Here is an 18,608-nt window from a genome sequence, read left to right as displayed (position 1 = left end):
AGAGGCATCCACTGGACAGGTGGGAGTGTGGCTGAAACAGACGGGCTGGGCTGGAGAGCCTGAGCTCACCCCTCACCGGTTTCGTGGGGAGTTGCTGTGCCCGCCTTCCCCCAGAATAAGTCTGAACTTACCCCTTCCCGCAGGCCCATCACTCTGCTGCCCCCTGCTGGCCACCCAGCGTGGCGCACCACCTCTGGGTCTTGGGAGAAGGAGCGGTCGGTCTCCTCTCTGAAGAAGCCATCAGGGGCCCAGGAGAGCCTTGTGGCTGCCAGAGGATGCACCTCCCAGCAAGGAAAGCAGGGAATAGTTACAAATTTAATAAAATTCACCTTATAAATTACAGCAGCAGCCCCTTACAGCAGCAGCCCCAGGGCTCAGTTCACTGCCCCAGGAAGCAGGAGTTGGGCAAAGCTGGGCAGCTGTTGCTGCAGAGAAGTTGTCAGAGTTCAGGGCTGAGGAGTGGCCAGTGGGCCAGCGCCGCCGCCTCCAGGATGGCCACAGGGCAGCAGTGGGGGCCGGGCAGAGGCTCATGGGCCAGTGGGTGCACAGGGAACAGGAGTGGGGCCGAGGCCAGGCCTGAGGGTACCCCCACTCTCTGGGCCCCTCAGTCCAAGCTGGCCATGAGCAGGTGCAGCTCACGGAAGGCACTGCCGTGGCGGCCACTCAAGCCCGACTTGCTCTTGACGAGGCTGCTGATGCTCTTGAGCTGCTTGTAGCAGAGCCGGCACTTGTGCAGCCTGTGGGCATAAGGTCAGCGCTGGAGGTGGCCAGCCCGCACGGTCCCATGCCCCCCGCCCAACCCCAGGGCCTTTCCTGTACTAACCACACCGGCCCTCCTCCCAGGGGAAGGCTGAGACCCAAAGAGCAGGGCCCAGGCTCTAATAACCCCACCCCATGCCCTGAGCCACTGTCCCAGGCACAGTGACCGCCTCTGTTGGCTGTTTCACCAGGGCCATCGACAAGGCGGCTTGTGTGCTCTTGCCTGACGTGGCATGTGCACACATACACAGACACATAAAAACACAGACACACACACCACACACCCCTCCCCACTGCCGGGGTTCCTCACCTCTCCTCCCGGCTGATGTCCACGCCCACGGAGGGTGGGGCCGCCAGGATGTCTGTGATGAGGGGCAGAAACCGCTGCAGGATCAGCTTTAGGGAGGTGCAGCCCGTCTGGACATAGCTGCAAGGGCAGACGGATGGATAGAACCAAACAGAGCACATGGCTCACGGAGACAAAGTGGGGCAGAGATGGGGCCAGAGGCAGCATGGACTTGTGGTCACTCTGGCCTTCCAACTTTGAAGGGGACAGCAGTGTGGTGCAGCCACCCCACAAGTGCACCAGCCCTGGGGGGTCTTTCCTGTGGTCCACCTCCACCCCGCCCCGCTGTGAGGCAGGTGTGGCTTCCCCACGCGTACCTCTCATACTTGCTCTGCAGAAGCTTCTCGATCTGCGGCAGAACCGTGGTGCACAGATCCAGCTTCCACAGGGAGCTGGGGAGAGGGCCAGGGACACATGCCCTCAGCACCTGGCCCTGCCCACGCCCCCCACCTCCCATCCCCCGTCATGGCCACTCACGCCTTCTGGTTGACAATGTTAAGGAGGTCTACGACCACAGACAGGTCATTGATGGCCACGGCCGAGTCCACCGATGTCTGTGCAAACAGAGCGCCCGTTAGTGGGGACCAGGGACACAGTGGCCCTGCCTGGGTGTGATGTGATCACGGGCTTTATTGAGGGGTGTACATAAAACTGCAAGGTGTGGTGACAGGAGCCGCCTACCACCTCTTCAACCCCACCCCAGAAGCTCTATTCTCAGCTCAGCTGCAAACCCAAGCAGAGATGGCACTTGCCTTGATATCGCCTGTGGTCCACACGCCCCGCACAGTGTCCAGGTTCTTGTGGCGGCTGGTGAGCACGACGCACATGGTGTCATGGCCTTTGCGGATCTGGGACATGGCATCCTCGTCGACCAGCTCTGCCTGCTGGGGGATCTTCACGGCCTGCATGGGACGGGTTGCCCGGATGCTGGCAGCCAAGTTCTGCCCTCGCCCCATGGGCCTCCACCCACTCTCAGCCTGGGCCCCCGACTCACGGGCAGGAAGTCGGAGGCCTTCAGTCCGATGGGTTCGTTGCGGGTGGCAGGAAAGATGGCAGGCTCGGCCTTGGGTGCAGGGGTAGAAGTGATGACCGGGGGCCGGGACAGGACCTCAAGCTGGAAGGGTCTGGAGTTAGCAGACAGCCAGCCCAAGGCCTCCCCCTCTGCCCCTCTCCGGCAAGGGTCACCCCAGCCCTGATTCAGGACACCAGGCCCTCTCTGAGCCTCATACCGTGCCCGCTCCACCTGGACATATGTTTGGCACCGGGAACTGTGCGTCCGTGGCTGGGCTGGGCTTTGCTGCCTCCTTGGCTGTGGCCATGTCTGGAGATAGAAGGGAAAGATCCCTGGGTCAGGTCAGGTCGGGAGAAGGGCCAGGTGGGAAGGCAGGGCTTAGGCTGGGACTCTGGGTGGCGCCTCACCTCTAACAGGGAAGGCCTGGCGGAGAGGGCAGGCCTGTCCCCTCCCTCTCCACCTACTCAACCACAGGTTTGGCAGAAAGCAGGAACCGAGCACCACATGTGGATGGGACCCAGGGAGTGGTGGCCCCGATCCCTCACTAGGAATGGAGTGTGTTTTGCAGGGGGGGTTGGTGCTGAGTGGACGGTGAATAGGAGTGTGGGAGAGAGAGGTGCTTCAGGAACCCAGCTTTAGGGGCTCGGGAAGATGGCCCCTTGAGGAGAAAGCTGGTAGCGGGGGGTGAGAGGGAGGCTGGGCTGGAAGATGAGGGTGCCACGTCCCACCTTCTTCAGTCATAAAACAGATCAGGTTTTTCTCCCTTCTTAAATCCTCCAGCAGCAAAAACCAGCAGCAAAAATCCTCCAGCAGCAAAAACCAACTCCCAGGGCCTGGGGACCTGGCCCCCCAAACCCCCACCCTCCTCTTAGCTCCCTCCCACCTGAGGCTGTTCCCTCCCATCTCCTCACCTGACCCCCAGGCCTGCATGATACACCACCTCTGCAGAGCCTCACAGCCCCCACTGACATGGGCCCTAGTGCCTCTCACCACGCCTGGCTCCTCCTCCCACACGGCTGTCTACCACCCGCCTTCCTCACTGGGTGTGGGCACCTGCCTGCTTTTTCACGCTATTACCAGGGTCTAGTGCAACACCTGGCACACACTAGGTGATTTCTGGGTGAATGGAGGGAAAATACCCAAGGGGAGAGAGGCTGGGAACTGTCCTGTGGGAGGGGCAGCCTGGAAGAAGACTGGGGAGCCCAGGAGGCCAGGCTCTGCCCCATGACTCACCATCTTCTGGGGGTGCAGGGAAGGGCTCACTTCTTCGGGGTGGCGTCCGACCTGCAGAGGTGAAGGGGGCTGGGGACTCACATGGACCAGCCCAGGGCTGCTGTCTGAGCCCTCAGGGCCCAGTTGGCGGGGGCCCAGGGCCCCACAGGATGTGGGAGATGGGTAAGTGGTTCCAGGGCACACACAGCTGTAGCTCGTGATCTGTTCCTAGGGCCTGAACCCTCAGGCTTGCCCCTCCTCAGACCCTGGCCCCTGGCAGGCTGAGCACCGAGGGGCTGCTGGGCTTCTGCTGGGGCCTAGAGGACCTGGGGACAGAGCCGGGCCCAGATGTGGGTGAGAAATTAGGCTAAGGGGAGCGCAGAAACGTGGACATCATCCTGGAAAGGACGATCTGCCTCTGCGTCCCAGAGGGGGATGGTAGAGCTAGGCGGGGATGGCAAGGGAGGAGAGGCCTCACTGATGCTGTTCTTGGGCTGGAAGATCTCATTGTAGTCCTCTGCGTTCTGGATCTCCGCCCGAGACTCCCGCTCATCCCGGTCGTCCTCGCTGCTGGGGCTGCGGCGCTCGCTCTCTGAGTTCTGCTTCACCCTGAGGGGCCGGCCGAGCAAAGGGAGGTGGGGAGGGGGGGCGGTGAGCCCACCTCTTGCACCCCCAAGTGCCCTCCAAGGCCCCGAGCACCCCACCTCTGAGGCTTGCTGCAGGTGGTGCTGGGCCGCTCGTAGATTCGGCGAAGCGGGGCGCTGGGGTGGGGTGGCTGCTGCGCCAAAGGCCGGCTGTCCTGCACGGGGTCCTGGGCCACCGTGCCTGTCCTGGTGACCCGCGTCAGGTCCACGACGTAAGAGGAGACGTTGCTCTGGGAGAAGGCCACGCCTATCTGCAGGAAATGGAGGAGCTGGGGCGGGACCCTTCATGGGGCCCTGAGGGTAGAGTCCCCACAGGGCCAGGAGGGAGTTGGGGACTTGAGCGGGAGGAGGCCGGCGGCCCGGCACAAAGATGCAAGGTGGGCGGTGGCTCTCTCACCAGCTGGTCGTTGCAAATGGCCAGGTCGGCCACCTTGCCCCAATGGACGAGGACCACATCAAAGCAGCGCTCGGGCTCCCAGCCGTAGACGCGCAGCGAGTCCTGGCAGCCACTGTACAGGCAGCAGCCATCGGGGTTGAAGAGGATGCTCCTGGGCCAGCCGAGAGGGGGCCGTGGGTCAAAGGCCTCCGGAGAGGCTCCGGGAAGCCCAGGACCAGAGCGGAAGTGGAGACAGGAAAGGGCCACCGCAGCCACGCCCCACGGCCCAGAGGAGGCCCCGCCCACCGCCCGCCTACCTGACAGGCCCTGGCTCCCCTTCGATACAGCTCACCACCTGGAATTTCTCCAGGTCCCAGAAACGGATGGTCCTGCAGAGAAAGCCAGGCCCCATGCTGGTTTCCACGCAGGCCGGTGGCTGGGAAAACCCGCTTTTCTGCAGACACTTGCCCACCCACCCCCAGGTCAGGGCCACTCTTGAGCATGTGGGAAGTGGACACCGGCCTTGGATCCAGACACCCCAGCAAGGCCCAGGACGCTGGGGCCAGGAAACTGGAGTCAGGAGAGAGATGTGGCCTGGGTCCCAGGCTGGCTTGGTTGGCAGTCAGTTCAGTCTAGGTAGGATGTGACACCCCAGGACCAAAAGTCAGATCGGTACAGAAGCACACGGAGAGGAGAGAGGTGTGGCGGTCACAGGCCACAGGCCCTGCTCCTCCTCCTCACCTGTCAGAGCTGCCAGAAGCCAGGAGGTACTCATTGGGGTGGAACTCCACCACGTTGACAGGCCCCGTGTGGCCGGGGAACTCGGACATCATCTTGCCAGCAGTCAGATCCCAGAGCTGGGGCAGGGTGGGCTGGAGGTCAGGACCACCCTCTCAACCAGCCCGCACCCTTATCCAAGAACCGCCTCCCACTCTGGACAGTCTTGGGGCGGGCAAGCCCAATGGGGAGGGAGGTGAAGACCCAACCTGGGTGTGATCAGCAGACCCCAGTCCCCAGCCCTGGGCCCACGTCTGGCTGGGAGCTACCTTCACCGTGTGGTCATCTGCGGCCGATGCCAACCACTTCCCGTCGGGGCTGAACCGGAGACACCGCACAGCCTGGCTGTGCCCCTGAGGACAGGACAGAGCATGAGCGCTGGAGGGGCTGGGCCCTGTGGGCTTCCCTCCTCACCCTCCTCCCTGCCCTCCACAAGCAAGTGCTTCTTGGGAGCAGGCAGAGAAGTGACAGACGGCCACCTGCGGGAGATGCCACAGAGGAACACCTCTCCACAGGTGGTCATGGACCCCCTCAGTCCTGCAGAACACTCCAGGAGATCAAGACCTCGTGGTCTTACAGGTTGAGGAGCAATGTGTCCTGTGCCTCTTTTTGGAGAGTTAAATGCCTCCTCTTATGTCAAAGGGTCCAACAACTTTGAAAAATAATTATTAAACTCAGTGCTTTGAAACTCATATGAACAGGAACCCCCTTCACTTACTAACACCTGTTGCTGCTGCTGCTGCTAAGTCGCTTCAGTTGTGTCTGACTCTGTGTGACCCCATAGACGGCTGCCCATCGGGCTTCCCCGTCCTTGGGATTCTCCAGGCAAGAATACTGGAGTGGGTTGCCATTTCCTTCTCCAATGTATGAGAGTGAAAAGTGAAAGTGAAGTCGCTCAGTCATGTCCGACTGCTGGTGACCCTATGGGCTGCAGCCTTCCAGGCTCCTCCGCCGTGGGATTTTCCAGGCAAGAGTACTGGAGTGGGTGTCGTTGCCTTCTCCGAATAACACCTGTTACCAGCCTACAAACTGTGGAGCACAGCTTGGTGAACACGGTTCTGTGGGGAGGCAGGGAAAGCTGGGGGTCCAGGTTGGCCACCCAGCACGCCCCTGCTCTGCTCCAGAAGCGCGTCTCTCATCTGGACTTTCTGTTTCTCACGCTCTCACCAGGCGGGATGAGCAGCTCCTCCAGCCCTGCCAGGGTCTGGGCACCGCCCCAGGCTCCATGCCCTCAAGGTGCTTGTGGAATGATGGACAAAGCGGTCTCACTTACCCTGTATCGGAAGACACAGCCTTTCCTCCTGATGTCCCAGAGCTGTGAAGTGGGGAGCAGAGAGGGGCTGGGGTAAGGACAGGTCACAACCAAGGTGGGCTGCGCTGGGGAGGCCTAGCCAAGCTCAGTCCTGGAGCTTGGGTCAGAGGGCAGTAGATGGCCATGAGCAGAGAGGGGCTCTGAGCACCTCCAGGTTATTACACCCCAAAATGACAGGGGTCTCGAAACTACTCAGTAAAGCTGGGCATTCCGAGTACAAATGTCTGGCCAGTGCTCCCACATCTCCCTGCCTGGGTGGGGGTGGTGGACCTGGATGCTGCGGCACACGGGGGAGATGCCCCCGCAGAGCCGAAGCCCACCCCCTGGGGTGGGACTCAAATTCCTGGTTCCACTGCTGGCCCAGTCCTGGGAGAGCCAGGGTGCTGAGTGGTGTCTCACCTTGATGTTTGTGTCCTGGGAACCCGAGGCTACAAACTCGCCATAAGGGTGGAAATCCAGGCTGCAGATGTTGGCTTTGTGTCCCATAAGTGTGCGAAGGACTAACAAGGGAGAGAGCAGAGATAGTGGTATGAGAGGCGAACAGGACAGCGAAGAGAAAGAGCTTCAGTGTTTGTTTGTGTGTGTGCTTTCGTAGTGACAACACAGAAAAATAAACAGTAATACAGACTTTCAAGATGGGGAGGAAGATCAACCAGAGTCCTACCGCTCTAACAGCTAGCTTTTCTTATTTTCCTCCTGAGATGCCAGCCATGTCTGCCATTACATGAGCCCACAGAAAACTCCCTGCAAGCACCATGTGGCTTGTACCACTGGGCTTGTGCCAACGTGTTCTGACAAGAGTGAAGCCCCGAAGTCAGCAGAGTCGAGCAGCTGCTGCACTCGGTTTAGGCCCTGTGGACATGGAGCTTATGACCTGCCAGGCATCCCATCACACCTGAGACAGCATGAGGAGAGGGATGCAGGAGCGGTCCAAGGTGGGGGAGAAGCTGCCAGGTTGAAAAGAGAAATCCAGAGGGGCTTTTTGGAGGAGGTGGTATCTGGGCAGGATGTCATTGGTGGTGGATGAGGGAGGCTTGTGTTTCTGTATCAGTTTTCTCTGGTACCACTCAAATTTGCCTCTTCTCTCTGGCCTCATATGCCTTGCTTTTTAGAAGATTTATAATTCTGCTGTTTGAATGAAACTGATCGTGCCAAGGGTGCTGGCACAAAGTATGGCAGTCCAGTGATCCTCAGGTTTGAGCCAAGGTGAAACAGGCTGCCTTGTGAGGTAGTGAGCTCTCTGTTGGAGCAGGTGTTCAAGCAGACTCCAGACATAATGCTTTAAGGACAAAATTCGAAGACACTAAAATCCGAGCAGCTGCCCTCCCCACACTGTAGCTGTCACATGCCATCGGGGGCTCAGCGCTGCCTTTCTGGCCGAGGGGGCTTCGGGCACATGCAGCCCAGTCCAGGCCCTGGAAGGTGCACACTCCTCTCGCACATGCTCCAGTCCATGCCGCCCCTGCCAGCCCACCTGCTCTGCATCCCAGAGCCAGGCTTCCAAAACCCAGCCCCACCCCAGAGGATGCAGATCCCACCCCTGCGTAGGCCGGCTTCATGAAGCCCAGACCGCCTTCCTGTGGGATCCTGGCCTGACCCGCCCTCGCCCTCTGGCTCTCCATGGAAAGCAGGCAGGACCACATTCTTCTGGTGTGATTTCTGCCCTGCTCTTCGGTCCTGGGAGGGCTCTCGGGGCCTCCTGATGCCCCACTTGGTCACGGGATCCAGGAGCTGCAGAGAGGAGCGGCCTCCAGGGCCTGTCTACCTGACATGGGAACTTCCAAACCCTCCAGCCGAGCAGCTGGACCCTCCAGTGATGGGCAACTGCAGCCACAGTCAGGCAACCCTTTACCAACCCCTTTCTGCATGTGAGGTGCCAGTTGCCTCTGTATCATTCCCACCCACACTGTGGTGGGTGGGGGTGGAGGTGGGCCTGAGGTCTTAGGTCTTCCTGCCGAGAATGCTGAGGGCAAGTTTCTCTTCTGTCACTGAAACCCACCCACCCCTGCCAAATGGCAGGGCAGAGAGCACTGGGATGGGAGTCCTGACACCAGGATTTGCGGTCAGACACCCCAGCCATGGAGTCTTTACCAAGTTCAGGGCCCTCCTTGGGGCTGTTTGCCCATCTGTCAAAAAAGGAGACAGTGCCAACCTGGTGTTGCATCAGAACCAGCTAGAAGCTTATGAAAGCCAGATCCTGGGCCCATCCCTCTCCTGAGTCAGTTTCTCTGGGAGTGGGGTCTGGGATGTGTCACAAGTTGCTTGTAGAACCGCAAGCCCTACGAGCCTAGGGCTCAGGAATCCCAGACGTCTTCAGTCTCCATTCTTTGCCTACCTCAAGAAGTTCCTCACATTCCCTTGTGCATGAAAGTCACGGCTGTGAAATCACAACTCTTGGCTTCTCTTTATGTCTTGCTCCTCTGTGAACGGCGAATGGCTGGTACCCTCCATTGGGATCTGGGTCCAGGCAGAGGCTTCCCAGAGGTGAACCACCTGCTGCCTGAGCCTTTCTGTTTTCTTGGCTGGAGCCCAGCCAGCCTGGGCATGCTCCTCCCTGACCCCTTGTCCAGCAATGCCCCCGCCTTGTGGGTCCTGTATGGGGCCAGGCAGTGGGACTGAGTGCTGAAATGCTAAGCTCGCAGCCCTGTTTATTATCTAAGAGGTCCTGGGGCTCTGTCTTTCTGAAACAGTCCGCCACTGGGTAGGCAAGTATCACCCAAGAGCCTCAAGTGAGGTCCTAACTTGAGGAACACCTCTACGAGAGCAGAATGAACCTAGCCACTGGGCATGCATAGCCACTGGGCATATGTGGCCACTGGCCACCATCCTGCAGCAAAGCATCCTGCAGGCACCAGAGGAGAGGCCAGAATGACCTTTAAGTCTCAGCCAGGGCATCGTTTCTGGGAGAGGCAGACTCGACAAAAAACCATGCAACCCCTTCCTCTCCCATCCTTCAGGGAGCAGATGGCCTCCCACCTGGCATGCTGCAAGGTCCAGACTAGAGGCTGGCAAAAGCAGTGAGCAAGCAGGTTTTACTTGGACCTCTGAGTGTCAGCCTGCACAGTGTTCTGAAAAGTATGTTGAGTTAGCTGTCAAGCTTTAGAAATGGATGGATTCCACATAAATACCCAGATTCCCAGCTTCTCTTAAAAAATCTGTAGAGCTGGCAACACTGTGCCCACATTCTTGTGCGGCAACAGCCAGTGAGGCTGAGAGGCAGTTCCCATTCTAGGGTAAGTGGGACTCCCTACTTGGCCCGGAACTGAGGGCACGAGTCTACAGACCAAGACCTCAGCGAGGACCTGGTACAGGGATGAGAAGATGCCCACCAAGGCCCTTCACTGTGAAACCTGAGGACACTGGGAGGAAGAGAGAGCCTGCAGAGAGAGAGAGAGAGAGAGAGAGAGAGAGAGAGAGAGAGAGAGAGAGAGAGAGAGAGAGAGAGAGAGAGAGAGGGAGAGAGGCAGGGGAGGAGAGAAGCATGTCCCACGTGAGGGATCTGGGATGACCTCCCAAAGCAACCCTGGAACCTAAAACACACCATCTGGTCACTGAACCAGGAGAGAAGCACCCAACCTAGTCAGGAGAGGCTTCCTGGAGAAGGTGGCTGGACGGGAAAGCTGGGGACAAGCACCACCGCAGGCATGCGTGGGGGGAGGCAGGCGTGGACACCTACTTTTGGCAGCTTCCAGGTCCCAGACACGGATGGAGCCCGACTGGGAGCCGGCCACGATGAGCTCCTCGGGGGTGTTGAGACGGACGCTCTCCACAGGGGACGTATGACCCGTTAGGCTCTGAGGAGAGAAGGTAGCAGCTTTGGTGCGCTGTGTCAACAGACCCCCAGCTGCTCCCCCTCAATCCTGGATCCCCGGGAAGCCATCAAGCAGGGATCCTGTGGTGCCCCCAGGTCTCTCGTCTCCCAGGACTGAGAGTGGGCCAGACCCCAGCCAGGCTCCATCATCACCCGCTGTGTTCCCGACAGGAACATCACCTGCAGGAGTGGCCCTGCAGTGGGGCAGCTGACCCTTGAGTCCCAAGTCCAAAGCACTGTCCTCCTGGACTGTGCTCCCATCTCTACTCTGCCTGGCCCAGCCCTCCAGAGGGGAAACCATGGCAGAACTGAGGTCTGACCCATCAGCAGCCTCTGGAGCACCCAGCTCCCCAGGGGCTGACCCCCATCAGAGGACCCAGCCACGCCCTCAGGCAGGGGCTCTGGAAACCAGAGGACCCGGGAGTGATTCTGCTGGAAACACGGACACTCTCCCCAATTCAGACCAGCCTCTGTTGATTCTTTTTCAATTGGGGTATGTTACTCTGGACTTTCAGGGAGCGGGAAACACACCTGAACCCCCCAAAACAATTTCAATTCTCTTCTTAACCCAATCTCAGTTCTGACCTTAACGTTGGCCGCGGTTTGGGTCAGATCTCAGCTGTCCGCTGGATCTCATAAGAAAACTGAGTTGATTACGTTTCTACTAATAAACCTCGCCTCCTTTTTATCTTTACTTGGTCAAGAGTCAAAAGAATACCACCCTGTACAGCAAGATTGTAGGGGGAGAGGGCAAGCTTCAGTGCCATCGATGAGTATGTAAATTGACTTCTGGAGGGCAGTTTGGCACTATGTTTTGAAAGCTTTATAAAAAGTACACACGCACAGATTCAATCTTATGATTGCAGATCTGTTTGAAGATTTAGGGAGACGAGGATGTGCCCCACTGTGGCTGGGCTGAGCCAAAAACCCGGCTGTGACTTCCATGCTGGGAGCCAGGCTCAACTCTACAATGGGATACCACAAAGCTATTAAAAATTGTGTTGTAAAAGGGTATTTGCTGACACAGGAAAACACTCGCACTGTTGCTATGTTTAAAAAAAAAACCAGGCTACAGAAGAGTAAGACAGTGTACTGGAAACATATTGTTACATATTTGTGTGTATGCACGTGGGCATGTTTGCACGTGTACACATAGGCACATGTCTGCAAGTATGTGCATGCCCATGTGTGCAGACATCAGCCCCTAGCAGCCCCTAGCAGCACACAGACCAAAGGACCAGGTGTAATGTCCTTGCATAATCAAACTGCATATAACTCATTTCTGTATTTTTTTCCCTTCTGTGTGATTTCCTGTTTTGGAAAATGGTTTTTGGCACTGAACATAGTTGTGCAACCAAGGGGACAATGCTAATGAAATGCAGCAGAACCCTATAGGGCCTTCCTAGGACAGACGCCACCCACCTCCATGTCCTTTGCCTGCCTTTTATCTGTTGAGAAACTTCTGTCAGAGAACAAATTTAATCAAGAGAAATAAGGAAAATGCAGAAGCAGCAAAGGAAAGCAGTCAAATGAGACCAAATAATAAGAGCTTAGTCATTAAACAAAGTTAAGGAACTTCGGTTCCCTCTCAAGGGCTGTGAATACTGATCTGAACCCTGTCTTGTGAGCTGTCTTGTAGATATCAAAACTCCCACCAGATGGAAGAAGCTGACTACATGACGACCAGACGGTCACCATGGCGTAAGATGCCACAGTTCTGAGAACTGGCCTCAAAGAAACAGGAACAGACAGACCGCGAGGCTGAAGATGCTGCTCGGTGGGCCACCGCACAGCCGACTTCAAGATGACGTCAGAGCTGGCTGTGCTGCTCTGCACGTAGCTCCCTCACGTCAACTACACGCCTCTGAAACTCCCCTTTAAAAGTTCTTGCCCCCTGATCAATAGCAGGGAACTGGCTACTGGACACAAGATCGCCTCCCCACCAGCTGCCAGCCTCCTGAATAAAGCAACCTTTCCTTTCAACCAACACTTGCCTCTCATGTATTGGCTCCCAAGCCAAGCAGAGTTGAGTTCATTAACACTAGTAAAGAACCAGTCCTCTAACCAGCTCCAACCAGGGGCATTCAAATCCCTTTTATGGAATGAGGTGGGTAATGAATCAAAATAACCCTGCATGTAACTGACAGGCAAGCGGAGAGGCCAATGGGCAGGGGAGGCTCAGATTCGGGCCTGTAGGCTTATTTTAGCCTTTTCATACAGGCTCCCCAGAGTTCCTTCCCACACCAGGTGACCGCCCCCGCTCCTCATTCCTGAGGACTGGCCACTGTCCCAGCCATCTGGGTTGTCCTGGACTTCCCTGAGCAGACAAGTGGGGGGGAGCACTGATGTGCTGGGTTTCTGCAGAGCTGCCCACTCCCAGCGCCCATCCCTGGCCTGCCCATCTGCCCCGCCCCGCCCACCGGCCGAACCTCACCATGATGCAGTTGGGCTTGTTGATGGACCACAGGTTGACGCGGCAGTCATCCCCGCCCGTGGCCAGCAGCCGGCCAGAGGCTTTGCCCAGCACGAGCGAGGACACATTGCTGGCGTGGGCCACGATCTCCTCTATACAGGGAAGAGCAGAGGGAGAAGACAGTCAGGGGCCTGACAGACCACGTGGAGGCAGGCTGGGCCTTATCCTGCTCAGCCCCCATCCCTGGCACTGGAAGCCCAGAGGGAGGGCCCTGCTCCCTGCGGCTCCCTTTGGTGCCCAGACACACGCCATGAGCGGTGAGACAGCACAGGGATTGGGCCTGAGACAAAAACAACGATTTCTCAACTTCAGTCACTCCCATCCTACCCTTAAGCCTCATGAATTTTTTCCTTTTTCTGCATATCAATGGGTACTATTATTAAGTTACTATGGTCAGTTTTAAAAACCGACTTGCTATTTTTGTTTAGCTCTGTCGTTTAAGCAATAACACGCATCAAAATTACAAGCTTGATATGTTCACTACATTTTTTCTATGATACAAAAAGAAAAATTAAAACAACGATTGAAATGAAAAATATTGACCCATGTACCACCTAAGGGCCTCTCAACTGCCGCTTGGTGTTCTTGCTTGGGGAAATCCACTTTCAGAACCATACAGGTCAACTGCAGACAAGCTGTCCCCAGGTGAGCTCAGCCAGGGCTTCAGCCCTCAGCTTCAGAATCACGGACTGGGCTCTGGTCTGAGCTCTGCTATTGCAGGCTGTGTGGCCTTGGACAAGTTGCTCACCCTCTCTGAGTGCTGCACTTGTCCTTGGGTAAATGGGAGTAATAATAGTGCGTGGCTCACTGGACTGCTGAGGATTCACTGAGGACATTCCTGTGAGCTTCTGTGAGGGGCTGAATACTCATGGCTGCTAGGCAGGCTACAGATCAGACATCATGGAGAGTGGGCACTGCGGCCCAGGAGAAATCCAGGTAGGCTGCGTGAGGAGGGAGCAGGAGGCAGTTGAACTGAGGGGTCAGGTGTGAGGGCCAAGTGGACAGAGAGGGAGGTAAGGTCACTGTGGGTGGCCCCGAGGGCCCATGGCTTGGACTTGGGGTGGGGGGACAAGGGTGCAGCAGATGTAAGTCTCAGAGGGCATCGCCAGGGAAGGAACAGGCAAGGAACCAAGAGGCAGCTTAGGTCTCCGAGCCAGGGCCTGAGCAGTTTCTCCTAAGAAGGGGCAGGAAAGAAACAGTGTCCCCACACAGACGAGAGAAACATGCTGAGGCAGCTGGGCGGCCGGCCTGGGCGATGCTGAGGGGGAGGGTGGTGCAGCTGCTCCGCAGAGGCCCGTCTGGGGTGCCTGCTCCAGCCTCTGCTCTGCCTGGGGGTCTCTGTAGCGCTGGCCTCAGACCGCAGGGAGGCTGGGCTGGGGAAGGATGCTGGCCACGTGGCATGCCTCACAGGGGCTGCCAGAACTGCCTGGGGGCCTAGGCCCCAGGCTCAAGCTCACAGATGACGTCCCACCTCAAGGGGTGGCGGGGCCAGCCCCAGCCGGGTGAGAGCTCCTGGGAGGCCCAAACATGAGCCGGGGCCTTGGGGACCCTGCCCCTGGAGTTGAGGAAGCTGGGCCTCTCTCTGGTCCACACCTCGGCCAAGGAGCCTTTTGTCCCCTGGACACTGCAGCACAGATGCTTGGGTGCCCTGGGGTTCTGGTCACAGAGAGATATCTGTTCAAGAGCTTCTGTTGGGCCAGACTGACTGCCCAACCCAGCTAGAGGCCAAACCGCCTGAGCACTGTGACCCCCCAGCCTGCGGCCCCTCCCCTTCTCTGAAGACACTCCCTACATGTGACGCCCTCCACGCGTGACCCACCAGGAGGCCTTGCTGCCCACCCTGCCTCTCAGCCTTCCCAGGGGAAGTTCGGGCTGGGCCCCACCGCACTGGGTCTCCTAGGCCCACTGTCACCCCTCTCTGCATCTCAGGACCACTGCCTGAAGAGACGGCCAGTAATACATAGCATGGATGTTTCCTGCGTGTCCGCTAGAGGCCCTGCGCTGAGAGACGGTGTGGAGTGACAGTGATAAGCTTCTCGTCTCTGTGCTCCAGCCTGGGCAGATGGCTCCGGGGACAGGGCATCCAGCCTGAGGAACCACAGATTTTAGGGCAAGCAGATTTTGAAGACTGGGCCCCTCTAGAAGGGCTCAGACTACTCCCCTACAAGCAGCCTGACCAGGGGATTGGCTGGAACCCCTGGAGGGACCAGTGGGTGGAGTGGGGAAAGGGGGGCACTCCTCAGACATCAGGCAGAGAAGGCCTCGGACAGGGCACTGGCCCAAGAGCTCCCAGTCTGGCCTGAAGGATGGTACCCTGCAGTGGCCCGGGCCTGGGTACCGAATTTAAATACAAACAAATAAAAGTCCTCACAGCAGGCCAGGCCGATGGCTGCTGCTCTACTGTGGGGCCCAGGCTCACGCTGGTTTCCCAAGCTCAGGGGGCACACTCTGGACCCCACATCCCAGCCAGAGTTAGGGGGACACTGTGTTCTGGTCAGAAGTGCTAAGCACTGGCCTGCCAACAGAAGGTGCAAAGAACTAGGCTTCAACAAGCACTTTCTGATCCTCCTCAGACTCTAGAACCATAAGGAGCCAGAGGTCATTTGGCCTTTGAGCTCTTTAGACAATTTATACCCATGGAAACTGCTGTGCACATGAAATTGTCAGCAGATGCCCAATATGCCTGATCACGTCACTGCCCACCTGAATGCTCTGATGGCTTGGCCTTGCCTTTCAGATAAAGCCAAAGCCTCAGAAGGGCTGGGTAAGGTCCCAGAAGACCTTACCAGCCTATGTGGCACCACATTCTTCCCACAGCATGCTGCAGCCCATGGCCTCCTCCAAGACCTTGAAACCCACCAAGCTTCCTGCCTCAGGGCCTTTACACATGCTGTTTAGGCAGCCCACCACACTCCTCTACTCCCACCCCCTCTACCATGTAGTGAACTGATTTAAAGCACTAATTCCAGCTTGAAATCAGAGAAGGAGAGACAGGTGAGTGTGATTACCTGATTCCCACGTGCTGTGCTCCCCAGACTCTAAGCCCCACTGTACCAGGACCTTGCCTATTTTGCCCTCCACTGGCTCCCCAGTGCCTGATTCTTTCCTGGTTTCTCAGGAAAAACCAGCTGTTGAAGGTATATATATACATAACCCCAATAAATACAGAGCCATTCTGTCCAAAGTGCACCTCCTTGGGAGCCCATAACATGATTCTCCCTAAACCCTGGGACTGAGGAGCAATTTGAACATGGCCCAATCTTCTCATCTACAAATGAGGACACTGAGACCCAGCAGAGAGTTTTGCTCAGGTTCTCACAGTTAAAAAGCGGAGGAGCCCGGCCCTGCTTCTGAAAACAGCCCAGGCCAGGGACAGCTCATAGCAAAGGACGACCAGTTTGGACACACCAGATCTATGCCAACCAGTTATTACTAGAGGAATATGGCCCACAGAGGCACCAGCTGCAAAGCAACAGGTCTCAAAATATGATCCAGGGAACCCTGGGACCCTCAAGATCCTTTCAGGGGATCCAAGAGAACAAAACTACTTTTTATCATATACTAAGGTGGAGTTTGACTTTGACATGTGATGACATCATCACTAACAGTGTGTTTGTGTGTTGTGTTCAAATGTCTCACTATTCACTTCTGAAGTGGTAAATGTGGGTAGATATGAGTCCCATAAACAAAAACTCTTTGGGATCCTCAATAAGTTTTAAGAATATAAAAGCATCCTAAGATCAAAAGAGTTTAGAGTTGTCAGTTTACAGTATTGGTGGGGGTGGGTGATACCTGGATTCAGATACACTGCAGAGGCTATTAGCAGCCCTCGGCCTACCCTCTCACCTCCGCCCCAGTCCCAAAATGTTCTCATCTGATGAGGGAGCTTGACTGGTGAGACGTCTGAAAACACCAAGGACATCTTCGAGGGGCACCATCCTATCTGCCGGCCTAACTGGAAATCCTGCTAAGTGCTTCATTATGTCCATTTTCTCACTGGAATCTCACAGCAGTTCTGGCATGGAAGTGTGATTATCTCATCGTACAGACAGGAAACTAAACCTCTGAGAGGTTAAGTCACTGAGCCAATGTCACTCAGTGCCAAAGTCATGATTTGCATGTTGGTCTATTTTATGCCAAAGCCTGGGAATCTCCCCTTGTGCCAAGAATGGGAGACAAAGTTGAAGGTCCAGGCCACCCACCAACAAACGGCTACCGGGATAAATGGGGTAAAAAAGCAAGCCACTCACGCAACTTCCAGGCCGTCTTGGTGACCACAGGGGTGGCCATCCTTCAGCTGGCTGGCACCTGAAGCTCCACCCACAACAGACTGTGCTTTCCTTGTGGGGTGGGGGTGGATCCCCCCCAGATCCACCAATCAAGTTGGCAGGGAGTTTCCACACATGCAGGCTGAGGGAATGCCTCCTCTCAGGACCACCTCGTGGTTTTAAATCATCCACAGCAGCAGCCCGTGCGTGCCTTTTGGGATCCTGGGTCATGGAATGTCAGGCTTGAGCCATCTCAGCTCAACACTGGGCTGGAATACAAACAGAGGTGATGGCTTGTTAGCAAACACTCAGGGGGAGCTCAGGAGGCTCCCTGGGTTTACAGAACTGCAGCTGCAGCTCCCAGGATGACCAAAGCCACTTGATAAAAACAGACATCCACCAAAGCCACCAGAGACAAGAGCTCCACTGCAAGCTGGGTTTCAGAATCTGGAGAGGGGGTATCTCAGGCAGGGTGACTGAAGCACAGAGAAAAAGAAGGTTCTCTCAGAGGCCAGGATGATGGGAGGAGGTTCTGTTTCAGGAGGCTGGCTGCCTGAAATGCAGCTGAAATGCTGCAGTGGGGCGGGGAAGAAAGACCACATGTCTGCAGTTCTGATAGATCTCAGAGAGTCAGTTTTGTCTGACGTATGGGAAAGGGGCGGAGTCAGAGACTAAGTTTAGGGGGCCCCGAGAGGCACCCAAGAGATAGAGACTGAAGTTTTCTCTAGGGAGAGTCTTGAAGAGGGCCCTAGGAGTCCAGCATATATCAAGGGAACTACTCCAGGTCCCTGCCATTCCCAAGGACAGCGCTGGGAACTAGGCCTCCAGACTGGACATGAGTCGGTACGACTCTTCAGCATTAAAAGGCGACCTCATGGAGCCTCCTATCCGCTCCTCCAAGCCTCTTTCTCCTGGATTCCCCAGGTCTGCCTCTCTAGTTCTCCATTCTCTCCTCCTTTTCCCTGCCGCCTGTGTGTGCACATCCGGTCTCCAGGGCTCCCTAACTTGGGCCCTGCCTCGCCAGACCCTCTTAAGTCCCCCCTTTTCTCTCTGCTATCAGTATCCCCATTCATTCACTCTCCTGCTTCAAGAGTCCCCATTCATCCCCCTCCTCCTGCAGACCCCCGGCTCTCCTTCCGGCCTCCCAGGATTTTCCCCTCGGGCCTCCACGCCTGTCCCGCCCCTCCCGAAGCTGAAGCTGGTCCCTCGGCCTTGCCTAACCCTCCCACTCCTCTCAGTACTGGCTCCAGCCTCCCTCCGCCCAGAGCCTTCTCCGTCGCATCCCGGCCTGGCCCCGCCTGGCTCGGCCCAGCCCAGGGCTCAACCTCCCCTCGCCGCCTCGCCCCTTCACCCCCTCGCCCACTCCACCTGCAGCTGCGGTTCGGGAGGCCGAGGCTCGGCTCCAGGCGCGACCCCCACTTGCCTCCATCCCCTGGCCTGATTGGCCGCTGCTTGACAACCGACCCTCACAACAAAACCTCCGGCTCAGAGCCCCTCCTTCCTCACTCCCAGCACCAATCAGCCGCCGCGAGCGCGCCACCTCCCTTCTGGTATGACCAATAGAAGCAGGCGCTTCTGCCGCCTCTCCTAAGTGCCCGCCCTCTTTTCCTGAATTGGA

The 18,608-nt window shown here is 57.2% G+C and overlaps 1 protein-coding gene across 1 annotated transcript; it reads right to left on the bottom strand.

Moving 5' to 3' along the window:
- KATNB1 (katanin regulatory subunit B1) lies at nt 298–18,505 on the bottom strand. Its single transcript, XM_018062055.1, has 20 exons — nt 18,359–18,505; nt 16,973–17,259; nt 12,684–12,814; nt 10,115–10,232; nt 6,838–6,938; nt 6,400–6,441; nt 5,396–5,479; nt 5,091–5,206; nt 4,667–4,738; nt 4,371–4,521; nt 4,034–4,224; nt 3,808–3,938; nt 3,351–3,401; nt 2,335–2,426; nt 2,100–2,219; nt 1,858–2,007; nt 1,583–1,659; nt 1,423–1,497; nt 1,070–1,186; nt 298–737 (listed from the first exon to the last, which is right to left on the bottom strand). The coding sequence occupies exons 2-20, from the start codon at nt 17,010–17,012 to the stop codon at nt 605–607; spliced, it is 1,992 nt and encodes a 663-aa protein (XP_017917544.1). The 5' UTR covers nt 17,013–17,259; nt 18,359–18,505; the 3' UTR covers nt 298–604.

Source organism: Capra hircus, chromosome 18 (assembly GCF_001704415.2).
Source record: "Capra hircus breed San Clemente chromosome 18, ASM170441v1, whole genome shotgun sequence".
Classification (NCBI taxonomy): Eukaryota; Metazoa; Chordata; class Mammalia; order Artiodactyla; family Bovidae; genus Capra; species Capra hircus.
Note: the sequence above shows the minus strand (reverse complement) of the source record. Positions and strands in the feature narration are given on the sequence as shown.